General features: G+C 37.5%; 1 protein-coding gene across 8 annotated transcripts in view; it reads right to left on the bottom strand.

Moving 5' to 3' along the window:
- SLC35A5 (solute carrier family 35 member A5) overlaps nucleotides 1–12236 on the bottom strand; it is a 36004-nt gene that overhangs the window by 5019 nt on the left and 18749 nt on the right. For 4 of the 8 annotated variants that reach the window (XM_077884331.1, XM_077884330.1, XM_077884332.1 and 1 more), the window contains one exon: nucleotides 10185–11647. In XM_077884331.1, coding sequence (XP_077740457.1) covers nucleotides 11579–11647 — 69 coding nt within the window. In that variant the 3' untranslated portion in view covers nucleotides 10185–11578. Of the gene's footprint in view, nucleotides 1–739; nucleotides 1921–3728; nucleotides 4073–10184; nucleotides 11648–12236 lie in introns of those variants that run through there. The other 4 variants (XR_013372488.1, XR_013372489.1, XR_013372487.1 and 1 more) reach the window with 3 other exon arrangements.

Raw genomic sequence — 12236 nt, forward strand, 5'->3', positions numbered from 1 at the left:
ACCTATTACCATTTTGGCATCTTATATAAGACAATTACAAAGAAGGAGATTACATCCAAGGGTTCTTTTTGTTTTCTGAGGTAAGTGTTACTAAGTTATAAGGGACAGAAGTGTAGCTAGAGGGCAAAATACAATCTTTATCTTTGTAAAAGAGCATTTATTTTTTAGATATGGCAATTCAAACTAAATATGCTCCCTCCTTCCCTTTCTCTTTCCCTTCCTTCTTTCCTACTTTTCTTTTTTTCAACAAATAAATACCAAGTAATGTTACCAACTAATATCTGTGAACTTGCCCTGAGGTAGTTAGTCGGATTCCCAGGCATGTAGCATCCTAGGTGCTAGCCTCTATCTATAATGAGGATGTTTATTTTTTTGTCTCTCTTACTGATAACTAATTCTCCAAATCATCTTGGTATTGGTCATTAACTCTAAGGAGCATAGATATTAATAACTGCGTTTAAGCCACCTTTGAATATTAGCTATTAATTTATCTGTGCCTATTTGCACAATCCATCTTATATTATCTGGACTTTGTTATACATAATTATATGGTAAAAGTGGAATTTGTAGCTCAATAAACTTGAGAAATCACTTGTTTTGCCCTTTATTCTCCATGAAGACCATTCATTCTTACCTGATTAGGGAGCTGAAGTCCATATAGTTCAAGTGACTTTAAAACTTAGTTCTCCTATGTAAATTATGCTTCCACTCCCCTCCCCTCCCATGGTGAATGAAGAGCTTTCTTCCTCTCTCTTTTTAAATTTTTATTTATTCATTTATGATAGTCACACAGAGAGAGAGAGAGGCAGAGACATAGGCAGAGGAAGAAGCAGGCTCCATGCACCGGGAGCCCGATGTGGGATTCGATCTCGGGTCTCCAGGATCGCGCCTTGGGCCAAAGGCAGGCGCTAAACCGCTGCGCCACCCAGGGATCCCCCTCTCTCTTTTTAGAACAGTCTACACCAGCTGCTCAAAGTGTGCAGGTAGGAGGACCAGGATGATGTACTTGCTCTTAAATATTTGCCAAGGTGATGCTTAGCTTAAAATTGCCAATAAAAAATGGATTTATTTACCATTGCTTCTGAAATTATATAGGGACAATTTTTAAGTACGAGGTCTAAATAGTCTCAATTTCAGGAAATACAATAATGAAGGAGTTTCATCTCCCAAGGAAACCAAATGGATAATCATAGACAATTTACTTACAGAATAATATTAGCAAAGTTCTAGTTTCGGCAACCAAAGAAAGACAATACTTTTTCATAATCTGAGATTACTTTTCACTGGCACTGAAATAGCAATGTGTCTGAACTCTCTTTCCTTTCATGGCCAAGAAGCCATGAATCATCATTTGGGTGCTGTAGAATAAGCCATAGCTCAGCAAAGGGACTGAGACACAGGCAGAGGAAAACACTGTTGGGAAGTGTCCTCGATTTCTCTAATCTGGAAAAGCACAAAGTACATTTCAGTAAATGGGAGGATAAGAGAGTTAGATCACCTGAATCTCTGTCTTCTGGGAGTACAGATCAGATCATTTGAAATCTGGGTATTGTTTTGTTTGTTTGTTTTTTAATGAAAGTGTTTCCTTCCAAACAGCAGCAACAAAGAAGATAAAGTTTTTGAGAATTATTATGGAATTACACTATTTAGATTAAAAAGTACCCAGTAGAGTGAGAGAAATCTGGAAGACTCTGAGGAGGACAAAGTTGCTGATTGTCACAATTCACTATCGTGAATTTCCAGGAATTGTTTGTCGCTGGAGAAATCGCAGGGCTCTGAGGTGAACATTCGGCAGAGAGATCCTTCCCCAGATACAGAGGCAGGCAGTCCACACACAGTGGAATCAGTAGAATCCAGCTGGTCTCATTTTCTGGAGTATAGTTAACATTGAAGTTCACATACCTTCTCAACTTGTAGATCCTTGGTGATAAAAAAACAACTCAAGACCAGGGTGAATGATGGCTTTACGGCCCCTAATTGATGATCTCAGTATTCAATAACATAAGGAAATTCCAGAAAAAGAAAAACCTCTTGAAAAGAATCTCTGTTTTTCTGCCACTACTAACTCCCCTTTCCCTGTAGGATTGCTTTCCTTTCCTCCATTCTCCTTGGCTGCTCTGTACTCAATGGTTTGGGGTGTGCAGATAGTGGGGTGTGGTTGATGAGTACTCTTAACTTCATGACAAAATGAAGCACAGTTAAATGCTAACTATTTCTCTTCAGTTCTCTCATAGTTGGTGCAAATCTCCCAATGCCAAACTTTTCTTAGTTTTGGACATGTTATTAAGAACCAAGTTTAGGGCAGTGAGAGGCACAGGGCCAGCTGTCACAGAAGTCAGGAATGTCATAAAATGGCCACCAGACTTGGGAAAATGGTTGGTCCTCACTCTGCCACAGACTGATCTGTGTGACCTGAGGCAAGTCACTTTACTTTTGGGACTCAGTTCCTGATCTACAAAATGAGAGAGTAGTAATAAATATCTAAGTTATCATCTAACTCCATGGTGTTTATGAATCTTTCTTGGCCTTTAGGAGCAGGATCCTAAACTCAGAGGTTTCCTATGGCAGAGCTAATGTTAAATTCTTAGAGAACCCAAACTTCATAGTTCAGATTCTACTTTTAGATGTTTATGGGAATAGGGCAATATATTGAATAACTTCTTTCCAGCATGGTGCATTGGGGCAGCTGGACCCAACAGGTTCATCACCTCTAAACACAGGAAACCTCATCATCTCCATACAGCCAGAATGGAACTTCCAAGGACATTCAAGCTGTCAAGGACTGAGCATCCTGAACATTGATGGAGTCCCTCCAACAAGGCATATGTTTGTTCTCTGACACAATTTCCTAATGTGGCAACCACATGCATCACCTCTCTGATATCCCGAAGTTGAACAAACTGGGCTATCCTTGAACAGACTGCAGAGACCTTAAATATTAGCACTTTCCTTCTAGAAAGCAAAAGAATGATCTTCATTCCTCCAATCTATCGGTTAATACATGTGGCAAAGATGTTGGGTGAAGGGATGGGATGATTTTAAGTAGCTAAAACTGACCCTGGGCAAAATTTTCTTTGGCTTTCCACCTCCTCCATAAGAATCTTTTTCCTCTCACTTGGCCCTTTTCCAGGCCACTTTCCCATGATCCATTCCAGCTCAGGCTACAACCGGTAGGCTATAGGTGCCACCCTTTCTAAGAAATCTAAAAGTGCAAAAGGAAATCCTTGAAGCAGAGAGGTAGGGAACAAACCACTTCTGGAAGACTGCCAATCTTTGGAAGCAAGGCTTGCTTCCCTTCCCAAAATGTTAGAGAAAGAATAAATTCCTCCTGTAGACTTCACCATCATTCCATTTGTCTCCTTCAGTCCTCTTTTCTATCTTTAGCTTATTTCCTTGTGATAAACACTCCTTAGAGAGTCAAAGTAGGGCAGGGTAGGCAGAGGCCCTCAAATTTGGCAAGTCCTGATCCATAATAGCTGTATGCAAAGAACCATCTGGTCATTCTGGTTCTTAATCCAAGACACTAGCTTGTAGATTAGACTCAAATTATATGATCATTCAAACATTAATTAGTATAAATACAATTAATAGTATAAATAGTATAAATACTATAAATAGTATTAATAAATAAATAGTATAAATACTATTTCCTGGGTAGTCTGCTAGAAAACACGAGTATAAAACAGAAAAAAAAAATTCCCTGCACAGAAGCTCGCAGACCAGTAGAGAACAGTCATACACTCAGTTATTTATAAAATGCTGCGTATGGATAATCAATATTGGGTCCTCATGGGGGGTGGGAAGGTTAAGGGCACAGAGGGGAACAAGAAAGATGAGTGGTGATAATCCTTCAGTCTTTTGGAATCTAGAATTATAAACTGTTCTTCCTGCCAAGCTCCACATGATGTGAGCAAGTGCCTCATATTGTCTCCATTGTCACCATGATCCTGTCTTTGGATACTCACAATGCAAGCACCATTTCTTCTGGGAACTTCCCTCTCCCAGATTTAAGAAGTTGTCTACATATCCACGGGAATATGGTGGCATTGATTCATTTGTAAACACCCTTTCCCTGAAATAAACCAAAATGAACAAAAATTAGTGAGTATATAGAAGAAAACTTCATCAACATTGAAACTAGGGGTGATCCCTGGGTGGCTCAGCGGTTTGGCACCTGCCTTCAGCCCAGGGTGTGATCCTGGAGTCCCGGGATTGAGTCCCACATCAGGTTCCCTGAATGGAGCCTGCTTCTTGCTCTGCCTATGTCTCTGCCTCTCCCTCTGTATGTTTCTCATGAATAAATAAAAGTCTTAAAAAAAAAAAAAAAAGATTGAAACTAGGGAATGGCTTTAATCCTACAGCATAAACTTTGAGTAAACTATCTCCAACTTGGGGACACTTGGCAGGAGGAAAGATAAGTAATACATTTGTAGTCCATTGCCCATATAAGGGTCAGCTTAGAGGTCAAAGATAGTGACATGGCTGTGTCCTTATGTTCCCCCTTCTGACTCACCTAGCTTTCTAATTGGAGGAAGGAGGTTTGGAGGTGGGGGTGTCTATATGGAGGACAGAATTGGTTTACAGCTAGGCTTGGAAATGCTTTATCTTTATCTCTGGGGAGATAAAGATGTCTTATTTTTGACTCTTGGCCAAGATTACAGCAGTGGGATTTATGAAGTGCTGTTTAAAGTCTGGAATTACTCTGGTGATCCCTAGGGTCAGTTTCTTCAATGATGGTTTCCAAATGGCCTAGAGATTAAATAAACCCAATTGATTACATAGCCAGCAAGGCATAAAAATCCTGGAAAATTCTGCTTTGAGCTCTCCCAGAGTCAAGATTCCCCACACAGATCTTTCAGGCAAGAGACAATGGAGACGGTGTGGTCTGTATGAACAGAGGAGAACCCTGTAGAGCTTAGTCATGAGCTCTCTCTCTCTCGGACCTCCAATGTCTATGTTCCCCCTTTCTTGCTGCACTGTATCCATTGCCTCTAAATAAAAGTGAGTGTACTCTGTGGAGTCTGATGAGTTCTTTCAAATATAAGAACTTGGGATATCTTTGCAGGGTGGTGTGTGTATGTATATATATATATATATGTATGTGTGTGTTCATATATGTATTTATGTATTTGTATACATATATGTGTGTATATATATAATTTGCAAAGTATAAAATACATTTTATATAGCATATTAGATGTATATAATGTATTAAATATAATATATAAAATATTATGATATAGAAATATTCAATATAAAAAATCTAGCAGTAAATTTTACATCAGTAGAGAAAGTTCACGTGCTACTTTCAAAGCACTTCCCTTAACCTGGCTTCTTACCAAAGCAGGGCGCTCCATCTAAAACAGAGGAATAAACTAAAACTCAAGTGACACCCCCTCCTCACAGATGGGAGACAGTATTCCCCATCTTTATGGGGCTGGCCCTCAAAGCAGAAGTTTCAATCAATATAGAAAAAAGCATCATCTGCAAAGTTTCCTCATTGCAACTTCTATGGTCCCTGCTTCCCAGTATCCAGGTAAAGAGCCACTAGGTTAAGGAGATTCTACTTATACCATTTTGTGGTGCATATTTGGCCCCCTTGGAGTATTAAACTTTGTTTAAAGATGAGTACACAGAAACCTTAAAGAAAAGACCCATATAATAGCCAATCACTGTTCTTCTAGGCTTAAAAGACAGCTCCCCCCCCCCAAACAAAACAGCTCATATATAAAAGGAAAAAAGATACACATACACACATCAATACACAACAAAATAGCAGGGAAACATTTAACGTCTTGTAAAACTAAATGGTAAAAAAGAGATTTCTGATAGTAAAAAAGGGTGACCAAGAAATATTTTCCAGACAAGCCGTTATTTATGTTCAGTGACTACAGACAGTAATAAAAAGAAATGTAAAACCTGCTTGAGCAATGCGACTAGAAAAAGTGCTGTTAGTAAATAATTGCTAGATGCTTAAAAAAAAAAAAGAAAAAACAAACCCAAATCTCAGGGAGTGTATCAGCCAAAAGCCCTTGCAGAAGAGAAAAAATCTATTTCACGGCAGCTTCCAGTTGAGAGATAAATTAGCATTAAGAAGTTATGAATGAGGAAATTATGTTATGAACAAATTAAGTTTAATTAGCTGTGATAATTAGAATTAGTATTAATTCTTGAAAGAAAAGGTATATAACAAGGAACAAAAACTGAATGAACTTCCAAATTTCACCATGTCTATGGCAGCATTAATTCCGAAAGGTATCAATCACTATTTTATGTCCTCACTAAGAAAGGACACTCTCAATTAAACATATTTTTTGTGACTTAGAATTTTTACTTTATATTTCTTTAAAGAACTCTTAAAGACATACCTACCATTTTCTGGTTACACAAAAAGGGAAACTGGAAGTTAAATAAATTAATTAAGCTATTTCTAAAACACCTTTCCATTTTGAGCCAAAAATCTTTTGAATAACATTCTGGCGCAGAGCTGCAGATGTCTGAGGTTTCCAGAGTTCTCTGTGCCCTTGAGAGAACTGATCATGATGTAGCATTTCTTAAGTTTCTCTGTCTCCAGGGTTTTTAAAAACTTTCAAGCTATTGACACTCAATTTGTAAAATGTAATGCTGGTATGTTCCTGATCTTACTGGGAGGTCTCATTGCAAGATTTTCAGGCAACAACAGGACTCTTATGCTCTCCTCAAATGGTTTGGGTTTTTTGAGGGGGGCAGGGAGGAGGGTGCAGAGGAAGAGAGAGAATCTTAAATGGGCTCCACACCCAGCACAGACCCTACATGGGGCTCGCTCTCACAACCCTGAGAGTATGATCTGAGCTGAAATCAAGAGTTGATGCTTAACCAACTGAGGCACCCTGGCACCCCTCTCCTCAAATGGTTTTTAAGTGGTTTGTTGACTGAAACGTTGTCCAGTCACACCAAATGCCTGTATGTGCAAGCAAAGACAACTTCATTATTACACCACAAAGCAGCAGTCATTTTAACCTGCCATTGCTAAAGGTATTCCAGTTTCAGAAATGGTAATGTGAAAACATAGGAGTCTTAGAGAAGACAAGATGCAGTATAGCAAACCTGGATAAAATCCTCAAGCTTATTAGAAGAAAACTGAGAGTTGGGAGGAAATATCCTAAGTTCCTCATCTCAGTGAAAGGAGTTGATGACTATATTTTAATTTTTCAAATTGCTAAGTTTATAAATAAGGTTCTAAATTTGCTTTTTTAAATGTAAAAGTAATTACTAGTGATGAAATGGATTAGAAAGAGAAGTAGAATAAATGTCAAATACTACAAGAAACTCTCAGACTGGCTCAAAATAACAAACCAATACCAACTTTCTCAAAAAAAGTTATTGTGTACTGAAGGACCAGCCAAACTACACTTAGTAATTCAATAAAAACATGCAAACAACCATAGAAAGAATACAGATCTCATTTTCTAACTAAATGTATGAAACCAGAAATTAACGAAAGTATGAATAGAAACCTCAACCCCACAATTCTTGACTCAAAACAGACTAGTTTGAAAATAATAATACCATATTTTAAGGTCTGTGGGGGTTGGCCTAATATGCATTTATGCCAGGAAATGTTTCTACTAGTTATAAAAATGCTCATTAACAAACAAGAAAGGAAATAAATGTATTTCAAGTACATAAGATGGAAAAAGAACATAAAACAAATCTTAGAAAAATGGAACACAAACTTCAATAAAATAAAGATTATAAACTGCTTGTTAACTTATTTTAAGAAAATACAGAAGCCATTCACACACAAAATTAAGAATATAGAACTATAGTTACAGAAAATTAAAAGAATTATGAGACTGATTCAAAAATTCCTATGCAAATAAATTTGAAAATCTGGATGATCTTTTAGCAAAATATAAGTGACAAAGTAGACCCAGAAGAGGACAAAGGATAAATAGAAAATGTTGGGGGGGTGGGGGGTGAGTACTCAAAAAATGCCAAGCTGAGGCAATTCTATTGGTGAGTTCTTTCAAAACTTTAGGGAACACATAAAGCTGACGTTTTAAAAATCTTTCCAGGGCACCGAGGCCAATGGGAGTTGGCAGCTTGACCCACACCACATCCGTATGGGATTGTCAGGGACATGGGTTGATAAATCCCGGCAGGATTAAATGCATTACTGGCAATGTCAGCAGGTTTTTATCTTGGCAGAGACAGGATGGTGCTTGAAGCAAGTAAAATAGCAAAAGAGGGCAAATGTTCTGCAGGTTAAAGGGCTTTATTGTGATTTTATTCGAGCAAAACAACCCCTTCTCATTAAACTCATATTTGAATTGGAAGTTTATTGCTTTTATAGCTACGTTCCTATTTTAATTTACAAATTTGTTTTGGTTTTCATATAAACTATGAGCAAAAAAGTTTATACTTCATATTATGTTTGTATGAATTTATATAACAGCAAAGGAGAAAAAGGTCAAAGTTGAGATCTGTGAGAAAAAAAATTTTCTCTTAAAAGAGGAATATACATTACTCAATTTCAGAAAGTCAGCTCTAAGTGTCAGAGAAGGAGAACCACTGTCTTTCCTTTGAGTTTGGCTTTCTCTGCCTCTTCACATTGGAGTGGCAAGAGTTGGTGGGGAAAATCAAGATTTACATATAAGGGAGAAGAGCCAAGGAGGAACCTGGGCTGTCTTGGGTCAAGCCTGTTAGGTCTGTTCAGAAAATTGAAGGGATTCCCTGCAGCTCCAGTCTAATCCAACTCATATGCAATGGGATTTCCACATGGGGATTGAGGCAAGCCTTAAGAGTTGTAAACAAAATAATCTGGCCCCGAGTCTCCTCTGCATGTGGACTCTATGCAGCAGGACACAGCTGGCCAAGGATCTGGGATCCTGGGTCTAGGCCGTCTTTCCCTCTACAAGCAGCATCCACATCCTGCTTCCCCTCAGGATTAGGCACATTGCTGGACCTAAGTTTGGTCCTGGGGCCAGTGAAAGAGCTGGAAGCAGGTCACTGCAGGCCATACCCGTGGCCCAATCAAAGGCTATTTGGAAGCTGTGAAGCAAACAGATTTAGCACATCAGTTATAGAAGTTTTAGATGCTTAACAGAGCGTCTAAAAATAAGAAGGGCCTTCAGAAATCACTTAGGCCAACTTCTATACCCATGAAGGAATCTCTTCTAAAACATCCTGATGGTACAGTCTCTCCCTGAAAACTTTAGTAATTGAGAATTCACTACTACTCTCTACCACTCTGCAGGAGGACCTTTTCTACTGTTGAAAAGAATCATTTGTCAGGAGGGTCTCACTTGTAAGGAAAGAGTAACCATCACCCTAAAATTTTCACTACACTTTGGTTCTTTGGAGTAGAAAAAACTACTTTTTCCACATGACAATTGTTCTTCTCCCCAGGTTATACACTGTCTCCAAGAGCACCTGAGGTGATAAACTATGGTTTCAGGACCTCTGACCTTCCAGTTAGTTATTCTCCTTTTTAAAGCACCAGTGCCCGCAAAGTATTGCAGCACACCCACATCAGAACTTTACATTTTACTTCTTTTTATCCTATTAAGTGGTCAATTAACACAAGTAAACCTGTAATTACAGATAAAGTCATTGTAAATAAGAAAATCAAGCTCCACGAAGTAGTAAAATCCATTTTATGTAATGTATTTAGTGTAGGCAATACCTTTGCCAATAATACTGTAATTTTTTCTGTTCCATAAGATAGATTATTTTAGGGATCCCTGGGTGGCGCAGCGGTTTGGTGCCTGCCTTTGGCCCAGGGCGCGATCTTGGATACCTGGGATCGAATCCCACGTCGGGCTCCCGGTTCATGGAGCCTGCTTCTCCCTCTGCCTATGTCTCTGCCTCTCTCTCTCTCTCTCTGTGTGTGACTATCATAAATAAATAAAAATTAAAAAAAAAAGATAGATTATTTTACATTTTTCCTAAAAGTGAGGTCTTTCTATACCTGATTTTCTTTCCTTTAATGTGAATTGCCATATTAATGTAATCTCCCTCTTTCACAACATGGAGGGCTATACGTATGATAAGGTGAACAGTTTCTCTATTCTCAGAAGTCAAGATCTACTGAAAAATAAAATTTCAAAAGTTGCTTGGATTTCTTGCTTTGCTCCATTTTTTTTAAATGAAAATGAAAAAGAACTCTGCGTCCCATCTCACATGACAGTGATAACTCAAGATAAAGGTTTAATAATTATTTTATTTATATATTTCCACCAACTTTTGCCTGTCGTATTATTCCAGGTATCACAGATGGATTATTTACAGTATTATCACATGCTCATCTGCATGAAAATCAGGGAAAAGAAGAGATATACAGAGTACATGAAGATGACATCTTATAGTTCACATTTACAGTGTAGTGCTTTGTAAACATACAGGTTATAAACTAGGCCTGTCCTATCATAATCCAGCTGCATGACTTTGGGTAAGTCACTTCTGTTTTCTCACTTTTAAATTATCTATCACCTTACTTCTCTACCTCATACTTAATTGGCAGCATGCAAAAATACCTAAAAAAATATCATGCATTGAAGCGTCAATATAATTACTGTACTTTGTTATGTTTCCTCATTTTAGAGTAAGAGTACCCATATTTCAATGAAAGGCATTTGTTTGCAAAGTGATCCTTTTAAGAGAACTCTTAGGCATTAATCTTACTGACAGTCTTAAGCCAATGCCTCAATTCTTAGTAACAGGATATGATAGTGAGATACACAACAATCTTAAGTTCTAGTTAATAACTAATACAATGAAATGACTCAATAGATCCCTAAAATACTCCAAAAGTAATGAGGTAAAACCCAGGAGAAAAAAAGTCCATCGTGGCTTACTTAAATGATTTAAATCCAAGTGAGAATCGTGGTAATTGGGAACCAACTTTTACCTAAATTGAAGCTTATTTGTGCAGAAAAACATCAAAAGATAATCAGTGAAAATCATATTCTCTATGAATTTCTGAAAATTAAAATTCTAACACTTTTGTTTCTGAAAAATTGCTTCTTTGTCAAAACATCTGGCACAGACTACACTGCCCTCAAATCAATGTTGTAGCCAGATGGTAAAGTCCTTCGGTCAAATTTTTTAGAAAGAGTCACATTGCTTTTTAACTGTAAAGTGAGTATCTCCAGGGTTTCAAAATTCAAGGTACAACCTGGAGGATATTTATAATGATATGTAAGGGAAGACTTTAGCATGCTGAATGGAACTACATAATTATGAATATCTGGCAAACCGATCGCTATTTGTGTATTTATAGGGTAGAGTCAACATGATTATTATGAGTTTTTGGAACCCTGGAGGAGAAGGGAAATAATGTGGGAAGTGTCTTGTCGACTTACCAAGTACCATTAATGCAGTCTCCAGACTATTACTCCCATCAGTTCCTTAGAACATTTTAGCCTTTGCGGACTCTAAGCCTTGGATGGAACTATTCAGGGAGTGGTTAGATATATGCAAACAGTTATTATGCTTGAGAAATGTTCTTGTTTATCAAAGTGAAAAGATAAACATCACACATGCTGAAAATGTGAAAATAAGGGTTTCTGAGAGTTGTCAATCATTTCGGTACCAATTAAAAAGTATCTTCATCTGATTCAATGTCACTTTTCGGTTTGGTAAGTCTCTCCAGTTCTTCTCCATCCTAAAAGAAAGATGAAATCAGTAATTACAACAAACCTAGAATTGTGTAATTTTTAATGATTACTAAGGAGAAACACTGACAAATTTATTTCACTAAACTACTATAATCTAGTCAAATGAAATTAAATAACTACTCATGTTCTTAGAAAGTGAATTTTAGACACATAATGAGATTACAAAAAAATCGATATACATCTCAGTACTTGAATTCCAAAGTTAACAGGAATGCAGTAAGGAGCACCCTCTGCTGTTCTTGAAGGGAAATAACTAGTGGTTTGAGAAAGTATAAACTAGGTCATTACCTAAATCTGTATATATATTTTTTTACCTGAAAAGTAGGGCAAGCAGTGTTATCAGACCACTGGAAAAGAATACAGGACTTTTGAAATTATACTCTGGCCAAGATCAGGGTATTTGGGACTCACCCTTTTAATAATTTTTTCATCTTAAGAATCTGCTGTATCACCACTTCAGAGACATCACTGATGGAAAGCTCTACTACGAATAGGCAAGAGATTTTCCCAAAGAGAAATGTTCATTTTGCTAAGTACTTAATATTTTGTGTGTTCATGAAAATTGTAAATTTAAAG

The sequence above is a fragment of the Canis aureus genome, chromosome 35, assembly GCF_053574225.1.
Source record: "Canis aureus isolate CA01 chromosome 35, VMU_Caureus_v.1.0, whole genome shotgun sequence".
Lineage (NCBI taxonomy): Eukaryota > Metazoa > Chordata > Mammalia > Carnivora > Canidae > Canis > Canis aureus.